The sequence below is a fragment of the Rhinoraja longicauda genome, chromosome 36, assembly GCF_053455715.1.
Source record: "Rhinoraja longicauda isolate Sanriku21f chromosome 36, sRhiLon1.1, whole genome shotgun sequence".
Classification (NCBI taxonomy): Eukaryota; Metazoa; Chordata; class Chondrichthyes; order Rajiformes; family Arhynchobatidae; genus Rhinoraja; species Rhinoraja longicauda.
The window spans coordinates 7512115-7535047 of record NC_135988.1 but is presented as its reverse complement, the minus strand read 5'-3'; the positions used below and the strand labels follow the sequence as shown (position 1 = coordinate 7535047).

The 22933-nt window shown below is 39.6% G+C and overlaps 1 protein-coding gene across 1 annotated transcript in view; it reads left to right on the top strand.

Annotated features, from left to right (window-relative positions):
- Window positions 1–22933, top strand: part of pebp4 (phosphatidylethanolamine binding protein 4) — a 271180-nt gene that overhangs the window by 15690 nt on the left and 232557 nt on the right. The window contains exon 3 of the mRNA XM_078428896.1: window positions 3865–3997. Within this exon, the coding sequence (XP_078285022.1) occupies window positions 3865–3997 (133 nt within the window). The remainder of the gene's footprint in view (window positions 1–3864; window positions 3998–22933) is intronic.

The following is a 22933-nucleotide window of genomic DNA, read 5'->3' as shown; positions in this document are numbered from 1 at the left end:
ACAGATAATGGAACGCAGTTCACGTCAGAGGAGTTTAAAAACTTCATGCAGCAGAATGGAATCCTTCATTCTACAAGTGCTCCTGGTCACCCTGCCTCGAATGGCCTGGCAGAACGGTACGTTCAGTCATTCAAGGGTGGAATGAAAAAGCTGACACACACCGCAATGGATGTGGAGGACAGGGTCTCCATCTTTTTGATGCAGTATCGCACCACACCAAACTGCACTACTGGTCAGTCACCTGCTGACCTGTTTCTGAACAGACACGTGCGCACCCGTCTGGATTTCATCCGTCCGGACACAGCAGCCGCTGTTCGTAAAAAACAGTACAAGCAGAAGTTTCACCATGACCTCCGTGCAGCAGACAGGTGTTTCTCAGTGGATGACCCAGTGTATTTATACAATACGGCTGGGGGAGGACGCAAATGGATTCCTGGAGTCATAGTGGATCAAACAGGACCGGTGTCTTACAAAGTACAAGGAGGAGACACCGACATCACCTACAGGAGACATGGAGATCAGCTGAGATTCAGAGTCATGGGAGATGGACTGGATCAGGACACTGAAAACTCAACCACTGACACTTCTGCACCGAGCCAACCCGCACAGCCGGAGGACATGTCATCATGCAGCGAGCCAGGGACTGTGGACCGTACAGCTGCAGCTGCTGCGCCGTTGAGTCCACGCCGATCATCAAGGGTCAGGAAGCCTCCAGACCGCTATGTCCCTTAAGCTTCTTTTTTTTTTTTTTAAAAGGGGAAATGTTCGGCATGAAGGACTGTTTAGTTGTTTAAGTTGTTTTCATTAATATGAACACACAGATGGACTGAGACTTGTTAAAACTACAAGAGGGTCTCTAGTGATAACAAGTAACTTTGCATAGTAGTAATTTTGGGAATGGTTATTGTTAGTAATAAGGCACTTGCTAATTTCAGTTATTTAAGATTACCTTCATTTTAAAAAGGGGGTAATGTGGTGTATTTACCATTTTGAGTTTTGTGTTTTGGCAGCTGAGCCTTGCCGTAGTTCCGGGTATAAAGCATTGTGGGATACCTGATAACACTCTCTGGTGGTGTTGAAGTAAAGCAGCCATATGTTGTATGCTAACCTGTCTCACTCGTCAATTCTTATCATAATACACCACATATGGTTATCCTGGTTTGTTTCAATCCAAGGTGTTTTTCAGTTATACTCCTTTTTTTGGTTTTCTCTGGTACAAATTGAATTTGGTTTACATCGCGAGCACGTGGCAATAAAGATTGTATCTGAGAATTGACTGAACATCAATTTCACAACTTCTTTATGTGTATTGCAATAAAAACCCATCACATTTTAACATATTCCGCCTTTCCTTATTCCACAAGGACTTGTCATATTAAAAGAAAGGCATAATTAAGTATCTTTTACTGTTTTTAGCTGTACATATCTCAACCAACAGGAATATTTGCCAATCGAAATGAGATGAATGACTGAAGATTTTTTTTCATTCAAGGTGGAAGGTTGGCCAAAGCACAATTGCCTCTTACTCTTCTACAAACACTGCAAATATCTTTAACCATCAACTAAAACGGAGTTGATCTTCTGCATTGAAAACAGATAAAATATTTTATATGGGCTAGCATTTAAGAAACATCAAACATCTGAGAGTTCAACTTTACATTACAAAATTATGTGCACAAATTTTGAAGTGTGTTTTGATCTTGTATCAAGATGACACTTCCTGATCTGTTGCTGTCAGTTAATTGTGGCTATGTGAGAAGGCACTCATAGAAACATAGAAAATAGGTGCAGGAGGAGGCCATTTGGCCCTTTGAGCCAGCACCGCCATTCATGTGATCAAGGCTGATCATCTACAATCAGTAACCTGTGCCTGCCTTCTCCCAATATCCCTTGATTCCACTATCCCCTAGAGCTCCACCCAACTCTCTTTTAAATTCATCCAGTGAATTGGCCTTCACTGCTTTCTGTGAAATTCACAACTCTGGGTGAAAAGGTTCCTTCTCACCTCAGTTTTAAATGGCCTCCCCTTTATTCTTGAACTGTTTCCCCTGGTTCTGGACTCCCCCAACATTAGGAATATTTTCTATCTTCTGTTGTTCTTTGAAAATTGCCCACTCCTCTGGCTTCCCGCTACTCTTTGCTATCTTATACATCTTTTAGTTTTATTCCATCTCTAACTTCCCTTGTCAGCCACGGTTGCCTCTTACTCCCCTTAGAATCTTTCTTCCTGTTTGGAATGAAATGATCCTGCATCTTCTGGGTTATGCCCAGAGATTCCTGCCATTGCTATTCCACCGTCATTCCTGCTAGGATCCCTTTCCATTCGACCTTGGCCAGCTCCTCTCTCATGCCTTCATAATCCCCTTTGTTCAAGCAGAGAGAGGACAGTCCTCCTGCCTTGAGATGGAAGGGTTATTTTTGCCTGACTTTTGCTGTTGAGCAATAGGCTTTGCGCTTTTGTTGTTACTTTTCCTAGGTGCTATTTATGTATCATATGTCAGCCAAAAGGATATGATTTTGATAATGTGATGTGCTAAACTGAAAAGTTTATTATTTAATTATTTAGGATCATGATTATGTTATTTTGTAACAGATATAGAAGGTTAACAAGTTTATGAGAACAGTTAAATGTAAGTGGGTTCCCAATTTCCTTCAAGGCTAATAGAGTGGAAGACTCTTGTGAATTTAAGAAAGGTAGTGTTTGGTACTATTCTTTATATTTTTCTTGGATGCATTCCATAGTGAACATCATATTTGTTCCATCTCCTGATAGACAGTATGCCCTTTATGTCTTTGGCCTGTGGAAAGAAGTGGTTGAGGAGTATTTTTGCTTTCACAGTGCCAGAGGGGTAGGGATAGCCTCCATTGTTTGTGCTATTTGCCTTGCTTCTTTTCCTGAAAATAGTCCCCATTATGTTGTTTCTGAGGTCACCTACCATGTTCTTCTCACCCCAGATGGGGGAGATGAGGGTAAGAATGGCTTGGTGAAGTAATGCAGGCTTTTAGTCAAACCTCACCTGGTGTATTCTGTGCATAATGACTCATAATAACCCAAGAAGAGTTTTACTTATCTTGGAGAGAATGTATTGTAGATGAACTGCTTTGATTTCTGGGATGTGGTGATTGCCTCTGAGCAGAAATGATTGGTACTGAAATTTAGAAGAATGAGTGATAATCACTTTAAAACAAAATATTATCAAAGAATTTTGCAGCTGCTGCCTACCCAGAATGGGAAATATAAAACAAGGGGATGGAGTCTGAACAGAAAGGTCGGCATTTTGGGCAGAGATGAGCAATAATTTCTTCTCAGAAGATGATAAATCTTTGGAAATAGCTATCTTTAAAAGTTTTATTTGTATGTGTTCAAGGCTACAATTGATATTTGGGCATGATGATCCAAGAATGGAATCCCCAATGCAAGTTTTGGGGAATCCCAGTTAGCTTTTGCTTTGCCATCAGGCTCCATGCAAAACCCAAGGAGGAGTGCAGGTGGAATTCACTGGTGAGTTTACCTGGCAAGTTCAAGCTTCAGCGTCAGTGTGGAGGTCGGAAAGTAATATAGTAACAAAAGGCCTTGCTGGCCGTTATGCTGTGACATACTGGCCAAACCACAATAAAATTTGGACCATCATATTTTTGGCTGGAAGTTTTTTACCTCTCCTTTCTTTTCCAATGCTATTCATAATAACATGTATTTATGGATGTAACTGCACGGTGATTGTCGTTGAGGGAAGTCATCTGATTGAAATATAAGATGCCATCTTCTCCAATGCAAAACTAAAATGTTAAGTTTTTTTTTTACTGTTCTACATCTTTCATGATGTTGAAAATAATATTTATTTTAAAAAATCTGTTCATTTCCAGGGGTGATCTCCAAGTGATTTATCCAGAATTGGGAAATGCAGCATGCATCGTTATCCCAAAATGTAATAATTTCCGAAAGCTCATGAGCAAAAAATGGGGCGCACCAAATGTTAGATTTCCTGACGCCAGAGAGGTAAATTATTGCAATAAAAGCAGCTTTATATGAATTGCTTCCATCTAAAGTTGTTGATTGAATACCAGTTTACTATTGAAGGCTGCCATGCAAATGTGTGCCTGCAAAGCATTACTTTCATAAGATTAAAAAGTAATATAAAAATATCATCAGTAATGTTAGAGTTGTAAGATTGATTACATTCTGATAAAGATAGCAGAAGAGCAGAAAGTAAGTATTCATATATACATTTAGTGGTATTTCTGGACATGGACCTCACTAGCAATACCAGGATTTATTAAACATCTGCCAGCATCCCAGAAGATGCTTGGTAGGCTTTTTCATAGAAAAATTTAAGAGTCACCCATGTTGCTGTGGAACTGGAATCAAATATAGACCAGACCAGGTAACTGGAAGTTCCGCGAAGAAGGCCAGTGAACTTGATGCATCTTGATAACGCTCCTTTCTTCCTGAGACCAGTTGTTTTTGTTTTTAATTCCAGATTGTTAACTGAATTTAAAATTATACAGCCACCCAGGCAGAATTGAAATTATTATTTGAATTATTATTCGTGGACTATGGATTCATGGTCCAGTAACTTAACTACAGATTGATTGCCTCAAAACATGTTCCCAATAGTATTTGAAATACAACAATCTATGAATAAGCATATCAAGGACACAACTTTATTTAAATTTATTGGAAGCATCATTTTTATTATACTAGTGAGAGATGGGAGTAACTTCTTAATTTATTGTGCAGGAAAATAATGTCAGTTATTTAATTAATTAAAAATAACTAAAGTGGAATTTAGTGACGAACTTCTGTAGATGTTTTAAATTTGGACTTTACTCTCACTCCTCCCCAAATCAGCTCTAATCCAAACCTTTAGGGTCAACTGATACAGAAATGAAGGTTGAGGCATGATTTCAGTCTTGGCCCTTTAGCCTGCATCTTAAAACCTCCGTGGACTAACTGGCTGGAGTTTTCGTGAACATCTACAACCTATAACTACAATGATGTGAGGTCCACACCTGTTTTAGAAGGACATCCATAATACCAGTGCTCACGAATAGCAAGGTAACATAGCTCAACGACTATTGACTGGTGGCACTTGTGTACCGGGCCCTGGTGAGACCGCACCTGGAGTACTGTGTGCAGTTTTGGTCTCCAAATTTGAGGAAGGATATTCTTGCTATTGAGGGCGTGTAGCGTAGGTTCACTAGGTTAATTCCCGGAATGGCGGGACTGTCGTATGTTGAAAGGCTGGAGCAATTAGGCTTGTATACACTGGAATTTAGAAGGATGAGGGGGGATCTTATTGAAACATATAAGATAATTAGGGGATTGGACACATTAGAGGCAGGATACATGTTCCCAATGTTGGGGGAGTCCAGAACAAGGGGCCACAGTTTAAGAATAAGGGGTAGGCCATTTAGAACGGAGATGAGGAAGAACTTTTTCAGTCAGAGAGTGGTGAAGGTGTGGAATTCTCTGCCTCAGAAGGCAGTGGAGGCCAGTTCGTTGGATGCTTTCAAGAGAGAGCTGGATAGAGCTCTTAAGGATAGCGGAGTGAGGGGGTATGGGGAGAAGGCAGGAACGGGGTACTGATTGAGAGTGATCAGCCATGATCGCATTGAATGGTGGTGCTGGCTCGAAGGGCTGAATGGCCTACTCCTGCACCTATTGTCTATTGTCTATTAACTATTTTGAAACGATGGTAATGAGTTATATTAACTCCTGCCTCAGGCAGGATCTGGATCCAATCCAATTTGCTTGTGGGCACAATGGGTCTACAGTGGATACAATCATGTTAGCTTTCCACAGCGCTGGATCACTTGGACAACAGGAAAATGTACGTCAGCCCATTGTTTATCAACTTCAACTTGACGTTCAACACCATTGAAAATGTGTTGTCAACTCAGGAGCTGAATCTTTGCTCGTCTCCATGCAACTGGAGCCTTGACTTCTTCATCGGCAATTTCATTTGGTATGATATTGCAAACAACATTCTCTCTTTGCCGACCATTAGCACAGAGGCACCTCCAGGGGATCCCTTTATCCATGACTGTAGCCAAACTCTACTCCAATGCCATTTTAAACTCGCTGATTGTACCACGATTGTTGGATGAATAAAGAGTAACTATGAGTCAGAGCATAGGGGGAAATCAATTATTTAGTCAAGTGGTGCCAGAACAACAAGCTTGCTTGCATCGTTCATAAAACAATGTAGTTGATTATTGACGTCAGGATGGGTAAGCCAAGGGTTCATGCACCTGGCTTCAATGGTGAGATGGCGGTGGAGAAAGTTAACAGCTTCACATTCCTGACCATGCACATCTCTAACGGTCTATCCTCAACTCAGGACGCTGATGCAATTGGCAAGAAAGCTCATCAACACCTCTACTATTTCAGAAATTTGAGGAGATTTGGCATATCACCAAATAATCTAGGCTATGGACTTTTTAAAAGGTTGCACGACATACTACGGCTTGCACTATCATGACCTGGTTTAACTAGTATAACTGATAATTTATGGTATAATTATTTGTTGTGTTAGTGCATTTAATGTATGGTAATCTGGTAAAGCTGCAGCAAGTAAAAATTTCATTTTTATGGACTTGTTGCTTATGATAATTAAACATTCTTGTTTTGATGATCGGCGAAGTGGACTAAATCTGAGGTTGCAAGTATTGGGAGATCTTGGAGCTTTGACGGATAATGGAAATTAGCTTCGGGAGTTTGTAAGACACCACCCTGAAATGGATGAAGAAATAATATTCTCATGAGGAAGAAGTTAGGACCTAGGAGGAAGTTTGAAATCTCACCTAATAATAATAATAATAATATATTTTATTTATATAGCGCTTTTCATATACTCAAAGACGCTTTACAGAGATTTTGAGAACAACCTAGGGTGGTACATGAGTCTCTCTGTATTTAAGGGTGTGTTGCTCTTCCTGTTTAGACTGAAAAAAGATTGTAGATACCGAATTCTGAAGAAATCTTGGAAAATGTAGGGTTTAGCCTCCATGAGTGGACCTCACATGCAAAGATTTCCATGTATCTGGTTGAACAACTGAATGGAAATAGGGCTGATTATTCTCATCTGGGTTGTTACTGTGGTAAAGCACTGCCTGTCAGATTTCCCTCCTGGCTCATTATTTTATTTGCAGTTATCAATAGTAATAGAAAATTAGACATATGGAAGTGTTTAACTATATTACCAGAAGATTAACAGTAATTGGCCAAAGCCAGAATTCTGATTTCAACAGATTAGTTTTGAATTGCCATTTGTTCAATTCCATGCATGGCGGGAAAGATTACAGGTAAAATAATGTAACAGTAGATGGCACTAGCACAACTGAATTTCATTTGGATTATCAACACATATCAATATGATTTCATTGCAATTCATTCTGTCCTATCTGTTAGTTGTCCTCAGTACACTGGGATTATCCACCAGGTGGCGCCAGCAATGGCTGCCTTGCCAACAGTCTATCTGTCCCTTCCTTCTTTGTGTTTAAATGTATGTTTTTAGTGTTCTTTAGCCTGTTTTATGTGTGGGGGGGGGGGGGGAGAAGAGGGGGAGGGGGGAGGGAGGGAGGGGGGGAGGAGGGAGGGAGGGGGGAGGGAGGGAGGGGGGAGAGGGGGGGGACGAGTTGGGTGAAACTTTTTCTCATCTCTTTCCAAGCACAAGGTTGGATCATCAAACGCGAATAGTCACCAAATTTAGGTAGGCATGTCAAACTACGTTGGGGCAGTATGTATTAATAATTAGACTAAATAGTAGCTCTTAAAACTTTAGTTAAAGATTTGGATTTAATTTAATTTATTCTTTGTTTGACTTTGAAAGTTTATGATATTTAAATATAGCAATTAGATTAATGTGTTCAAATCATCTCAAAAGATTCATTATTTTTGTAACAACACATTTTAGACTGAAACTCCAAATAATATTGTTTGTGGTCACTTGTAGTCATGGATTTCATAAATGATTATTATGATTTATTTTAACAGCTAATCCAAGAATCTTGCATAACAGGTGTATAGCTGAGTTTTTATGATTTAATTCAATTGTTGATGAAATGTTGGTTGTATTTACTGATATCATCTTATCTCAAGTGTATTTCAATAAGAAAATTCAAGTGTCCTGACAATATATACAAACTTCATGGGGTAAATTCTTAAATTGGAATTTAATGTGGAAATAGATAATTCTGGATTAGCTAGAAGCACCAGAAGATGTGCTTATGATAATGAAGTTCATGTTACGTGTTTTTGTGACATTTGTGCTATTTGTTCATCATTTTTTTAGTGGTTTGTCTTGATTAATGAAATAATTTGTAACAATCATACTATTTGTAACTTTAAAAAAAAATATTGATAACATTTTGATGGTCAACAAAAAAGAAGCATATCTTCCCTCTGTCTTTTGAGTCAACTATCAAAGGATATTGGATATTTACCAACACAGTGAAAGCTTAGTCATGCCATACTTCTAAATCTTATAGTTGAAGACAAAAGATTTCAAATTTCATAAAAATTCATGACAGCATGCAAAATTTAACAGAATATTTCTATTATTAAGGTTTTAAGCGATCTATTTGCATCATATTTTGTTTGTTGGCCTGCTCAAAATTAATTCCAGCAATGTTTGTAAATTATGTCATGAAGAACTGTGTTAACTGAAGGGAATGCTAAAACTGCATTTTTTGGATGTCAAAGTTAAGTTAATTTTAACACTTTTCAAGACAGATTTTACATATTGGATTGTGCTGTCCAGGTTAAACCTGGAGGAATTGATGAAGGTGCTGAATGTGTTTGCATGAGATAGTTCTGGGAGAGAGTAAGCTGCAAAATGCACAGTCATTCAACACAAAGTAGCCTTTTAGCCATAGGATCATTTTCAAGTTACTTGTAAGCTAATGAATATGTGACAAAAATCAATTTCCCAAGGAATTGGTTCAAATGATTAAAAATGCACACACTGAAATGAAATATAATGACTATTTGCTTAACATTGTTTTATCTGGAAATATTCTCGTACATGTGTTGTGCAGGAAGAGTTGAGACGATTCCTGTGTAACCCAAGTCGAGGTGTGTTATTTTGCAACTTTGTGAGAAAGTTAGACTTTATTGTGCTATAAGTAAGTCAAACTATGTTGTCTAACATAGTAAAACTATGTTCCAGGAGTGCCTGGCGGGCCTGCCATCTCCAGACTGACTGTTTTACCTTTTGATCCTCCAAGTGGTATAGCTGTGTTGCTTTCTTCCTAAATGGCCAGGTTCACCCACTCCATCACTATATCACCATTTCAACATCTCTAGGTATGATTAATCTGTTTTTAATGGTCTTTCGTTAGAATCGTCAAACGTTGTGCAGCTCTTCAGTGTGCATGTAGTTTCAAATTACATATGTTTCCAATGATCTGTAATGACTGTGCCAGTTTTATAGCATTGTAAATCCAATTCTCACATCGTCATTAAAATTTTAGCAAACATAATACAGGAGCTAAAATCTTGCAAGGATAGAAAGGTTAAGTAAACGAAAAAGAGAAAGCTTATGTCCATGAAATCATTCATGTCCTCAGGGTACCATGGCTATTGAAATACTTTTCAAAGTGTAACCACTGTTATAAAGTAAGGAAGCGAGAGGTAGATTGTGGCCAATCTGTCCTACCACCATTCTTAACATTTTGTGACATGTGGTTCTAACCAAGCTTAAGGCCTGACTGGACAGCCATACTGCAAACCTCTTTAAACAAAATGTTTACCCTGTGGCCACCCCCTCACTGCCCCGGAAAGTCCCTGCACCCACTGTCAGTTAAGGCTGCCAAAGGCATTGTTTTACTTTAATAATCCTAGAAATTGAGTGTAATAATTAAAATAATCAAAATATCTAAATGACTAAATTAATTAAAAATGTAAGGATAGAGTAAAATAAAGAAAAATCTAACATGTTTTTAATCAATGTCATTGATTCCATTTACATAAATAAGGTTGTGCTCCTTACCCCAGCCACCTTTGGTGTAAAGCTGAGGAATACATGCAAAGGGCATTTGGCTCCTCAGAGTATATGATCGTATTTCTTTGAGGCGAGACAAGTGGTGGAGCAGGGGGTCAGGTGTGCCAGTGGTGCTTGCATCACACGAGTGATGAAGTTGGTGATGAGTTGACTCACAAGGGCATTACTGGCAGATCTGCATGCCACAGATAGACTGAGGTAAGTACATGTCAGTCCATTAATGATTTAATTATTTTGTATGCTTTTGTAATTATTGTGTTTAATAACCCATCAAAACTATCATTCTTTGGTTTGGAGTAATTTTCTGTTTGATTACAAGCCATTGTAGGTTTCATATGATGCCACCAAGCAACTTAAAATAAGATATGATTAAGAAGGAAGACATTATTTAATTATTGTCCCTTTTTTTGGCACTTGCATTCACATTGTGGCCAAGCGAAGAAGCCTGTTTCTTTTTAGTGGGCTTGTGGTTACCTAGTTAATATGTTGCTCAGTGGTTGTATAGGAGGTTAATCTTTGTGCAAGTCAGAATAATTGATGTTGACAGAGTGTTTGATTGTTTTGTTGAGCAGGTGTGATGCAGAAAGCCCAGTGCCTGTAAATTTGTACTTTCCAACAAGATTTGCAAGATAGTGCTTGTTTTTTTAGTCAGTGTCACAAAACCTAATCCAATATGACTAGTGCTGCCATGGCTAAGGTTTTCCAGCTGTAGAATAGAACAGCTGAGGCTACTCAGGAGTAAAGTTTCCTCTTAAGTATTGGCAAGTTGCTATATGTCTTTGGTCCCTGTTGCAAGCTTTGTTGTTTAGCCACAGACTCTATCTGTTCCTTGGCAATTGGCTGAGGCCAAAGCAGACTCTTGTCAACCTTGATACATTTTATGATTCTGAGATGAACCTTTTACTATATAACTGTACTGGGATTAAAGGCACTTTCTTCCATCTTTCCAACTATATTGGATTCTGCTCCTGCCTCAAATCTCTTTGTTGCTAGAATTCCAATCTAATGCCAAGTTATTTCTGGCCATGATTTATTCTAGTGCACGCATGAACTGCCTCCCTTCTCCTGTTTCTCTTGAATTAGAGGTTATTTGGAACACTGCTGTCTAAGTCCTAATTGCACCAAATTTTGTTCACCAATCCCATTTCAGCTACTTGCTCAGCCTTGTTGACTTCCATTAAGCAATGCTTTGGTTTAAAAATGCATAAACTCTATTTCTCTATTGCCTCTCCCCTCTTTATCTCTTGCATTTCTGACCTCTAATGCATCCTTGGATTTAATTGTTCCAACTAAATGCTTTCACCAATAAAGAACAAGCATAATTTCCTGCCTAATAATCCCTATACCTCAGTGTATTTATATTCTTGAGCAGGATTTAGCCTGTTTTCCAGAATTTCACCTGTAATTCCTGCCAGCCCTATTATCTCGGCCTGTTTTTAAGGGATGAACATGCAGACCCATTGTTCCTCTTGCTCGGTGACTAGTATATGGCTGAGGTTCTGTCTTGAGAAGGCTCCGACAATCTTGGACAGAAAGCAAAGCTGAGGCTAGAGTTTGGTTTCATTCTTATTTTTCATAATCATATCTTCAAAAAACATGTTTTCAAAAGTAAAAACAAAATATATTAATACTTAAATAATTAAAGTAAGTATGTAAAAATTAGATTAACATTCCTTGTTCTCTTCAGATTTCAAATTCCATTCATATAAATGGGAATTCCAATAATTCCTGAGATCTGTAATGTGGATTACGGAGACAGACTTTGGGCCTCAAGACCAACTCTTGGCCCAACCATTGGAATACTAATATTGAGGGATGACTCACCATTATCTGCCATTTAGCTTGTTCCTGATTTGTGATAGGTCCTTAAAAGTTTTGGCCATAAATACCTGGAAATGGCTAAATGCAAGATGCGTCTGAAAATTATTGTATGCCATGGTGCCATATTTTATTTAATGAAGTATCACTTCATAAAGCATGCCGGGTCTTCGTTTAACACTTGTGCACAAATAATAAACTATTAATATTGGATGTAACTTGTATCTTTAGTTATTTTGTCCAATACTTCAACATGGACATTTGACTCTGTACCTTGCTTTTTCCTTGCGTTGGCATGGTAAGGAAATGACATATTGAAAGTGGGGCACAGCTGAATGTTAGCAATGGATGCAATTGATGGAATGTGCTTTGAACACACATCTCAGATCATTATCTGTAGATTTGCTATTGCTTGATATATTTTAGTCTTTCCCTTTTGCTTTGTCTCCTCTATTGTCGCTTATACCATCAGTGTTGCACTCTCGTTTCACTAATTTTAACTGCCCCAAATGCTTGTTTTCTTCTTTTACCTTTATTATTTACGTAGGAATTGGAGACTGTCTTTGAACAATAAATCATCAATGCTTGTGCAAAAGCTGAACTAAAGGATAAGACCAGATGAACACGTGAAATGAAAGGCTTTTTCATTCTAATGCTCTTATGTGCTTTTATCTTTTGTGCTGTTGTTTTCTCTCTCCAATCTTTTCTCTGGTGTGTTTCAGACCATTTCGTTATTAGTATTTCGAATCTTTGCCTCTCCTACTCATTGAAACATTGCCCACATTGCTTTCTTTTTTTTCTGATGTTACTTAATTTGTTGTCATAGATTTTGTATGTATATGCAGCCCTTGAAGCTGAATACTGACATATTTCTACATCAACAAGGTGACAAAATCACACCCTGCCTTGGTTTAAAAAATTGGTGTTTCTGCCACTTTTTTTGGTAACTTCTTGTCTTAGCTCCAAATACTCCACGACAACTTCTTCCCTTCCATAAAATGGTGAGAGACATCAGCTTCCATGACAAACAATCAAGTTGTACAAGCAGAATTAAAGTGTCACATTTTTACTATTTCATTGTTTCGGAAGACTAACATGATCAGCAGTGTCTTTAAAATTAGTCTTAATAAATGTGCACACAGCAGTATTAAATTGTATGTATTTCTTTAATATTCATAACACCCAGACCCATCTCATTAAGTATGGGACTGGGTGTCATGAATATTATTGATTAAGTATTTGTTTCTACACACCAGTTGACACTAATTCATCGTTAAACTGCTTTAGTAGATATCAAAGATCAATGTATGATGATTCTTATTTAAACAATCAGGTTAAGAGTTTCAAACAGATGGGACTCCACTGCTTGTGTAGTTATCAGGTTGACAGCAGCTGTGTTTGTGGTCATTTTTTTGTTTGATTTATGAATATTGCTCAGCTAAATGAAAAAAGAACATTGGTGAAAGAAAACAGACAAATTACAGTTAAAGTAATTTTTTAAAATTTGTACCTAAGCAGTTATTGTATCAAATGATAGATCACTTGAATGCTATTGTAACTGCCTGTGATATATGGTCATATTATCTACAAAACTGTGTTACATGATTTTTTTTATTGCTAGTGTTGGTGGCAGTCAGGAAAACAGATTACTTTTTGGGTCAAATCGATATGTATTTCATTTACTGAGTTTTCAAACACACTAAGTTTATATGAAAACATACTGTAGATGCTCTCCACAGAACATTTGCTAACATTTCAAAAATGTATTTGTCCTTTACGTTAACTGTTGTTGAATTGATGTCAATGTTTTCTTGGATTTTGGCAAAAGCTAAGTTAGGACTGCAAGTGGTACAGCAGTTAGTGCTGCTTTTTCACCACTCCATTGATCCAGGATTGTTCCTGACCTTGGTTGCTGTAAGGGTGGAACTGCACATTCCCTCGGTACTAGTGTGTGCTTTCTCTGGGTGCTTCAGTTTCATCCCACATTCTAAAGATGTGATAGGCTAACAAGCTACTGTAAATTCCCCTTGGTGCTGATTAATGGCAAATGAACTAAAGAGGAGTTGATGATATACAAAACAATAAATTCTAGGGCTACTAGGGAAAAAGAAGGTGAATGGGACATGGAATTGTTCTGGTTGACCAAATAATCTCCTTCTCTCTTTAATAAAGAAGTAATTAAGTAGTTAATGTGCTTTTGTTTACCAGACTTGTTTAATCAAGAGATCAAAAATACTGTTGCAACCTCTTGCCATTTTGCAGTTTGTTGAATAATTTTGTTTGTATAAATGTGTTGGTACAAAACACTCCAAATGGAATCCAAGGTAAAATGACATCCCTCATTCATGCCCCTTGTGATTTTATATCTCATTGTTTTGAAAAATCAAGTTTCTTATCACAGAGTAAAACCAAATTTTACTTATCCTGTCTTCTTGAAATTGTGCTGTTTTAAGAACCAATGTTTATACTGCCTCCTTTGTGCATACTTGTGACCTCCCCTAACCACAAACCACTTCCTCACATATGCATGGCTTGTTTTGCTTATTAAGGTCAAAGTTAGCAGAGACAAATCTTTCCTTCAACCTATGGCTCAGGCAGACTGCCCCACATTCAATAAATGTATGAATGAAATCTGTTTCCCTATGGACCCTCCTGATAACCTGCAACTAACTGTGCCAGACTGTAGAGCTGAGAAGTTATCTTCATGCCCAAAAAATGTGTCCCCTGCTGCTCTGCTGTTCTTCACTAACTTGTCCAGGTCTTCTAGCACTCAGGGACTATTCTTCCCCACATCAGCTGTAGAAATAGGAATTTACAATAAATCAAAACAACAATATTAGTCAATCAGAGTTGTACATCATAGAAATTGACCTTTCGGCACACCATCTCCAAGCCAACGACCTTTTTGTTAATCTATACTAACTCTATTTGCCCGCATTAGGGCAGAATCCTTCTATGCCTTGTCTAATTAAATATCTGTCCAAATTCCTCTTGCACCTAGGAACTGTATCCGATTCTACCACCTCTCCACATCTGATAACACATTCCAGATATCAACCACTCTCTGGGTAATCTCACTCTGCGCCTGTCAGATCCTCTTTAAAACTTATTTCCCTCACCTTAAACTCAAGCCCTCTTGTTGCTGAGTTACACCAGCTTTTTATAAAATTGTTTTTGTTGTGGGTGAAATGTCACCCATTCCTTTTCTCCCTCTTGTTCTTGAAACTCTTACCATGGGGGAAAAAAAAGATTGTCTACCTCCTTTGCCTCTCTCAATCTCTATCAGGTCACCCCTTAACTTCCTGTACTCTCGGGAAGACAAACCAAGCCTATCTAATCTTTCGCCAGAACAAAAGTCCTCCATGAGCTGAAATTCCAATAGGGAAAGTTGACAAGTCAGCTTTGGCAATCTCACAATAGAAAATTGTGGGACTTTTACAAACACACAAAACTTACATGCCATTAAAATATAGGAAAATAATTCCTAGGCCAGATGCGAAAAGAAGGTAGCAAAGCTGAAGTAATAGAATAAACTTGAAGAGTATTTATGATACATAATAAAGATTCAAGATAGCTTTATTTGTCATCCAATATTGGACGAAATTCAGTCACCCACAGTCCAACAATAAAAGCATTAAAATTACTCAACCCCAAAAACACACAAAAAAAGAAACATCCATCAAAGAAACATCCATCAAACTGACTGTACCTGTGCCAATCATAAAAGAACCACCTAACCTAATCCCACCTTACAACAGGAAATCCATTGCCCTGCAGAAGATAACTCTTCCCATGCACATCCTTGGAAGTTTTTCCACAGCTTACCCTTGCTTCTCCAATCTTTCCTCAAAGCTTCAATTTTCCATTGTCAGCAATATCCTTGTTGGCCTCCTTTGCACTCTCTCGAATGAAGATACATCTCTCCTGTGGTCACTTGATTTTTGATTGGTTAATGCTGCAAAAGCTATCGCATTTACACAATGAAACTGACAGCAACTTCAAACTTTCCAACTTGTCAGAATTTAATGTGGAAGTCCTGTAATTGGTGTTGATATGCAGTTATCCTTTCATGTCTGCTTGAAATACAGTTGTTTCTAAATGTCAAAGGCAACTTGATAAATATTTCAAAATACAATAGCTTCTAAAGTAAAAAAACCCTCAAACAGTTTATTTACGATGTTTTAGCTTCAACTTTAAGGAGGGAAGGGATCAATTTGAGTCTCATGTTTGTTCGCCGAGGCCTCTGAATGACTAGTCTGCTGATTTATGCCTTGCACTGTAATGCAGTTTTGGCAAGTAGTAGTCAGATTCAAGGCTACAACCACATGAAAAGAAGGATCAGCTTGGATATCACTTTTTTGGAAAAATTGTGGTATATGCGAAAAGGAGGTACAAAAGAATAGACAAGGTAAAATAGTTTCTGTGTAAGAAGGAACTGCAGTGGGTGCAAACCCAGAATAAGGCGAGCAGCCAGGTGGATTCCACAAGGATTCTTTAATAGACTCAGAACTACTATCATTCACTTCAGCAGGAGACTGAACAATGATCTCCCGCCAAAATCCCAGCTACTTATCTCCGTAGGGGGATGACCCAAGGAGTGGCCTAACCCCCAGGGACTGCCACAGGACCCCCCCAAGAACCGGAGGCACGAAACGGACAGGGGGGCGCATGAGGCGACCAACCCGGGTGCGCACAGTGCCCGGCGAAGGACCCGGTGACAGGCGGAGGGGACGGAGCAGACAAACCAGTACCGGCCGATCAACAAAAATGCTCTCACGCTTACCACCCCACCATGTCCAGGACGACCGTGGACAAGCAATGCTCGAGGACCCGGAAGGGACCCTTGTACGGCCGCTGGAGAGGTGTCCGATGAGCAGGAAGACGAACTGGCAGTCCCCCAGAGCAGAAGGAACGTGCGGACGGAACGACCCGTGGCGGGACGTGGACACTGGCGTCAGCTTGCCCACCGTCTGCCGGAGACGTTGCATGGCGGCCGAAGGCTGCTCCAACTGGCCCTGGGCCGGTGGGATGACCTCCCCGGGCACCGTCAATGGGGCCCCATACACCAACTCGGCAGAGGAGGAGGCCAAGTCCTCTTTGGTTGCGGTGCGGATCCCCTGCAAAACCCAAGGCAGGGCGTCCACCCAGTCCGGGTCAGTGAGCCGTGCCTTCAGGGCTGCCTTGAGTTGGCAGTGGAAGCGTTCTACCAGGCCATTCGCCTGCGTATGATACACCTTTGTGTGGTGTAGGTGCACTCCCAGGAGGCATGCCATGGCTGACCACAGTTCCGACGTGAACTGAGGCCCCCGGTCGGATGTTGTGTCCTGCGGCACCCCGAACCGGGCAATCCAGTGTGCTGCTCAGGCCCGAGCGCAGGTGGCCGTCGAGGTGTCCGCCAGTGGAATGGCTTCAGGTCACCGCGTGAAGTGGTCCACCACAGTGAACAGGTGGATCATGCCCCAAGTCGGCGGCAGCGGTCTCGCGATGTCCACGTGAATGTGGTCAAACCGCTGCCGAGGGTGAATGGATCTCTGGCGAGCTGCAGGCGGATGACAGCTGAGAGCTGTTGCAGGTAGGCATGTCTAAACAAGAAACGGGGCTCGTGGTCACCCAGAAGACGAGCATGTTCTCCAGGAGGGCCGACGATCGGTGGTCACCAAGGCCCTCCATGCGCAGGATCCGAGTTGCACGCTCTGACTCGTTAAGGCCAAACCTCCTTAGGAACAGCGCCTTGAGGCCGTCATATTTGTTAGCTCCCGGGGGGGGGGGGGGGCGGCGGAGGTAAGGTTTTATTCGCCTTGCGGTCGACTGGTCGAGAGCGCTGAGGACGTAGAAGTACTTAGTTTCGTCCACCGTCACGCCCCGCAGAGCAAACTGCGCCTCTGCCTGTTGGAACCAGACATCGGGCTCTTCGGTCCAGAGTCAGGAGCTTCAGCGTGAAGGCGAGGAGGTCGTTGTCCTGGTCCTTCACGACGCGTGATGAAATGACGGGGTCACCAGTGTAGTGGGTGCGAACCCGGAATAAGGCGAGGAGCCAGGTGGATTCCACAAGGGTTATTTAATAGACTCAGAACTACTATCATTCACTTCAGCGGGAGACTGAACAATGGTCTTGTGCCAAAATCCCAGCTACTTATCTCCGTAGCTGGGAGCCGTCCCCGGACCAGTCCTTACCGTGCCGAGGGGGATGACCCAAGGAGTGGCCTAACCCCCAGGGACTGCCACAGAACTACAGATGCCGGTTTAAACTGAAGATACACAAAAACCTTGAGTAACTCAGCAGGTCAGACAGATCTCTAGAGAAAAGGAATGGGTGACATTTCACCCACAACAAAAACAATTTTATAAAAACCTGATGTAACTCAGTGGGTCAGACATCATCTGTGGAGAAAAGGAATAGGTGATGTTTCGGGTCAAGACCCTTCTTCTGAAAATTGTTTCTGTTGTGGGTGAATCCAGAAATAAGTGTAAACATAAGAAAACTGCAGATGGGTGAAATATAGAAATTAGGAAGAATATCTTTGGCAGATTGGTGCAAATATGGAACTTGCTATTTTGGGCAATAGTTATTGTAGGCTGCTGACACAGATTAATGTGTACATGAGTGAGAAAAGGGAATAGAGGAATATACTAGTAAATTGGGAAGAATGATTTGAGTGAGAAGAGAATATATGGAGTAAAATTGCCAGAATAGATATAGTGGATCAGTTGACTTACTTTATTGTGCCAAGGAGGATTCACTTCAATTATGGATATAATTACGGTGAATCTGCATTATATAAATAGGATTGTGTTTTGTGGTTCAATATTTTTGAAATAGAACAGAAAAGACATACTATTATCGTGCAGAAAAGGAAAAAAAATCTTGTAAGATCCACTAAGTGAAAGACTAGAAAAGTTACTGTCAGTTTTAAGAAGTGTCATATTTTCCCTAAAGGCTTTCACATGTCAATTTTGAAATATTTTTTAAAAGCAGATTTTAGTAATCATCCTTTTACCAAGTAGTAATTTGTATTGCTTTATATCAGGGGGTGGGAATATTTGATGTTGCCATAGCTGCCTGTTACTGACTTTAAAGCCTTTGATGAGATTGCAAAGCCTCCAGCTGTCATCACTCCCTTTTGGAGGAGTTGTTCTGCAGCCCCCACGCACCTTGTACCGGCATTTCTGTAAGTGGGCAGTGCCTCAGTTTTAAGCAGAGATGAGCCTTGTCATTTGAGGAGAGCCCACGTGCCAGCCCACACAGGATCAGCCAGATAGTTCAGCAGCAATTGCCATCCTTGTTGGAACAGAGTTCTTTTCTCAAAGGGGATCCCCTATGAAGCATGGATGAAGTGGACAATGTTTTATTTGAACCTCAGCACCTAAGGGACAGCAGAATATTTATCTTGTTTGTTGATGATTCTGTGCTTGCATAACATAATAGATTTGGATCTGATCCAGAATTATTTTATTTCCAGAAAAAGTGTTTCAAATAAAAGGTTGTGTTTGTGCCTGTACACTGAGTACAGTTGCAATGTGATTTTTGTCCATTCAGCATGGTTAGCAAAGATCTCTAATTCTGAAATCTGCATGCAAATGTTCAAGACTGATCAGACTAAAGGCCTTTCTCCAGAAAAAGGATGACTGAGCTACAGTATATCTGCATAGAAGGCTTTTAAATTAGGAAATTAAATGACGAAAATATTTCAACTTGTGAGAGTATCTAATTATGATCCGGGGGTGGGGGAATAAGTAGGTGCCGCAATAGAAGACATTTGCACTAAGTAAGGAATATATGAAACATATTTTCATCTAGTGGTAAAATTGCTCCTAATATTTAATTAGTACAAATACTGTAGATGAGGGAACAAATGAATTTGCTGATACTGAGGGGAGGTGGGATGATAGAGGACTCAGCCAACCAAAAAGTGTTGGCCCAGACTAGTCAGACAGCCTTGCCTGGTGTAAATATTAAATAATTCTGCATACTTCAAAATGTAATTAAATAGGACACCTAACTCAATTGGACACTTAGTGCTCATCTCTTAAGATGTAAGCACAAATATGATCTTTGGATCTCTATCATAAGAGGGTACGTTTGTAAAATAACCAAGACGATCAGGTGAATGTTTTTTAAATACTTGGATAAACCTATTAATAAAGCCCCTTATTCGGTTCCTATTCTGCACTGCTGTAAGTCAACTAATATTAATCATGCAGCTGTACCGGCATGCTGTTAGGCCTCTGTAGCCTGGGTTAAAGAGGGGCACATTCTCAAGAGGTCATGTAATGATTGCTATCTGGGACCTGTTGCCAAGAGAGTGCACTAATGGATGCTGGAATGAGAATAGAATCGGTCACCAACTGCAATCAGATAAAATGTACCATGAAAGATTCTTGATGAATAATGAATACTTGAATACGAAATTGAAGGATGTCTATTACCTTTCACATTTATCTCAGCAAGGAGTTATAGTATCCAAAGAGGTGATAAAAACAAACAAAAAAAGATTTTTATTAATATATTGTGTTTCCCAACCTCGTAGACAAAGATGTACTTCAGCAGCATAGTGACTGGTGTAATGTAGGAAATGCTACAGCCAATTGGTACAGGGCAGGTTTCCACAAATTGCACTGTTATTATGACCAAATAATCTTTTTGAATTGTTGACTGGGATGAATATTGGCTCAGGCACTCGGAATAATTCCACTGTTTCTCCTGATATCACACTGGCCTTGATTTATGGTCTTGGCTGAAATGCAGGAGTCCATTTGCCACTCAGTGGCATCTCAGCTTAAATTAGTGTTCTGAAATGTTTAATAACTGTTCTAAGACTTTGCTGCAATTATACTCTATGTCCTTTCTAATGGGAAAAAAGCACCTCATAGGTATAAAGAACAAAATGATTCTTGCCATTTTCGATGATGTCATCAATCACATAAATAACCGATCATATCTAATAGTATCAGATTCTGTTGTTAAACTTTGCAGTTAGATTCTTCATCTTTTGGACAGTTTCCATGGCAACGTTAATACAATTAGTGAAGGCAGGGGGACAATACTGAGGGGTTGCCAGTCCCTTGTTTAAACTTAATTCAATTCTTGTTATTCAGGTAGCAAAGTAGAATAACGATTGTCTGAACCAATTGAAAGAAAGTTTGGGATTGCCATTATTTAATAGAATTCAATGTACCTGCAGTGTTAGATAATTTGTGGTTATAATAGGATAATAATGGAAATAATGTTTCTGGTTTGAATATTTGTTTGAAGTACATCTTACTGGTTTCTATCATGGTAAATAAAATTAAGACAATGGCTACGTTGTTGCAGGATATGGGGGCTGTCATTTAAATCTGAAGTGCAGAAATTTCTTCTCAGTGAGCGATGGATCTCTGTCATTCTCTACCCCAGAGGGTTATGGAGACTAGATGTATTAAAAATTAGATAGACCAATGTTTGAAAGATTGGGAATTGATGTCAATTTGGAACTGGCATGGATGAGGAATTGTGGCCTGGGGTATATCAGCTATGATCACATTGACTAGTGGAGAAGGCTTGAGGGGTCAGGGTCCACTCTTGCTTCACTTTTCTCCAGTGTTCTGTGCTGTCTGGTTATTTATCTATTTCCCTTTGATTGCATCAATCACTGGATTTCAGAAATTCTAAAGTGGCTGTGAAATGCTTTAGAGTGTTCTGAGATATGCTTTTTTTCACCACCTCAGCCACCTGTGCCACCACCTTCAGCGATTTTGGGGGTTGATACCAAGGTTCCTTTGCTCGTCGATACTCCCTACAGCACAATCATTGCGTATTCCTTATTATGCTCTCCCTCATCTGACATTCTTTCGTCTCCTTTGTCACCTACACCCATCTGCTAATCACCCCCCCAACCTGTATCCACCAACTACTTGTCTGGCTTTGTCCCAACCCTACTCCTCTCTTCCAACTTTCCTCAACCACACCATCATTCTGAAAAAAATGTCCTGACCTAAACATAATTTATCCATTCTCTCTGCAGATGCTGCCTGATCTGCTGAGTTCCTCCAGTACTTTCTTATGTGAACTAGTCCTCATTTCCCACTCTGCATGGAAGTTAAAATCTCCATTTTAAGCCACTGTGTTTCTGCATTTATATAGTCAACCACTTGAGGGAGTCTACACAATTTCCAATTTGGCGGCAAAATCTTTAACAATGACGTGGTTTAACTCATTTACCTTTGAAATTGTTTATTGGTCTCAAGAGAAGTCTGAGTGAATGGGTTTTAAGTCAGTTTTGTACCACTGTTGTGCATCTTATCTATCATTAAGGTCTAGTTAAGAGAGCTGACAAATTTTTGGACCCATTAATTTTTATCTGTTCGCCAAGCAATTCCTTTTTATGCTTTTGCCTTTCACCCATCACAGACATTTCCATTTGTTCATTCCTCCCTTCTCCTCTCCTCTCATTGCAGTTCAATTTTGATCTTAGATTTTATTTGCTTTTCTGACAATTATTTATGCATTGTTAATTCTGTTTCTTTTTCACTATTTATCCCATCAGAATTTGTTTTTGAATCTGCCACCCCATCTCAAATGTTCGATTAAGCTTTGGGTAAATATATGCTTTTCTACATGGTTTGCCATCTATTTTATTTTGTCTAACTGCCACCTTGGTTTAATGCCAGTTTTGCTTGATGGAGGATGAGTTTCATTTTTAAAGAACAGGATGTTCTATTTTATTTTTCAAATTTCTTTTACAAACTATATTGCAAACCTAACAATAAAAAGTGTTTTTCTGTGTATTAGAAGGAAATATTCAACTGCCCATAATCATGGTGACAGGGTATTTGGCATCAACTTGATGCATTCCATGACTGAAAATTTATCTTCAAGAACTATGTAATTAAAATACAGATTGACATCTGGTGGCATTATTTAGTCAAGAATTTTATTTTAATTTAAATTGACATTTGGTGTACTCATCACAAGGAAAACATAGTGCAAAGGAGGAATTGTCCTGAGGGCTGAAAACTTTGTTTTTATCTTTAAGGGGTTTACCTTTGGATCAGGAAGTAGAAAGGATGTTGACTTGTCTTCGAGAGCACCTTCTCTTGTTTTAATTTCGAATGAATCATTGTTACCTTCTGAC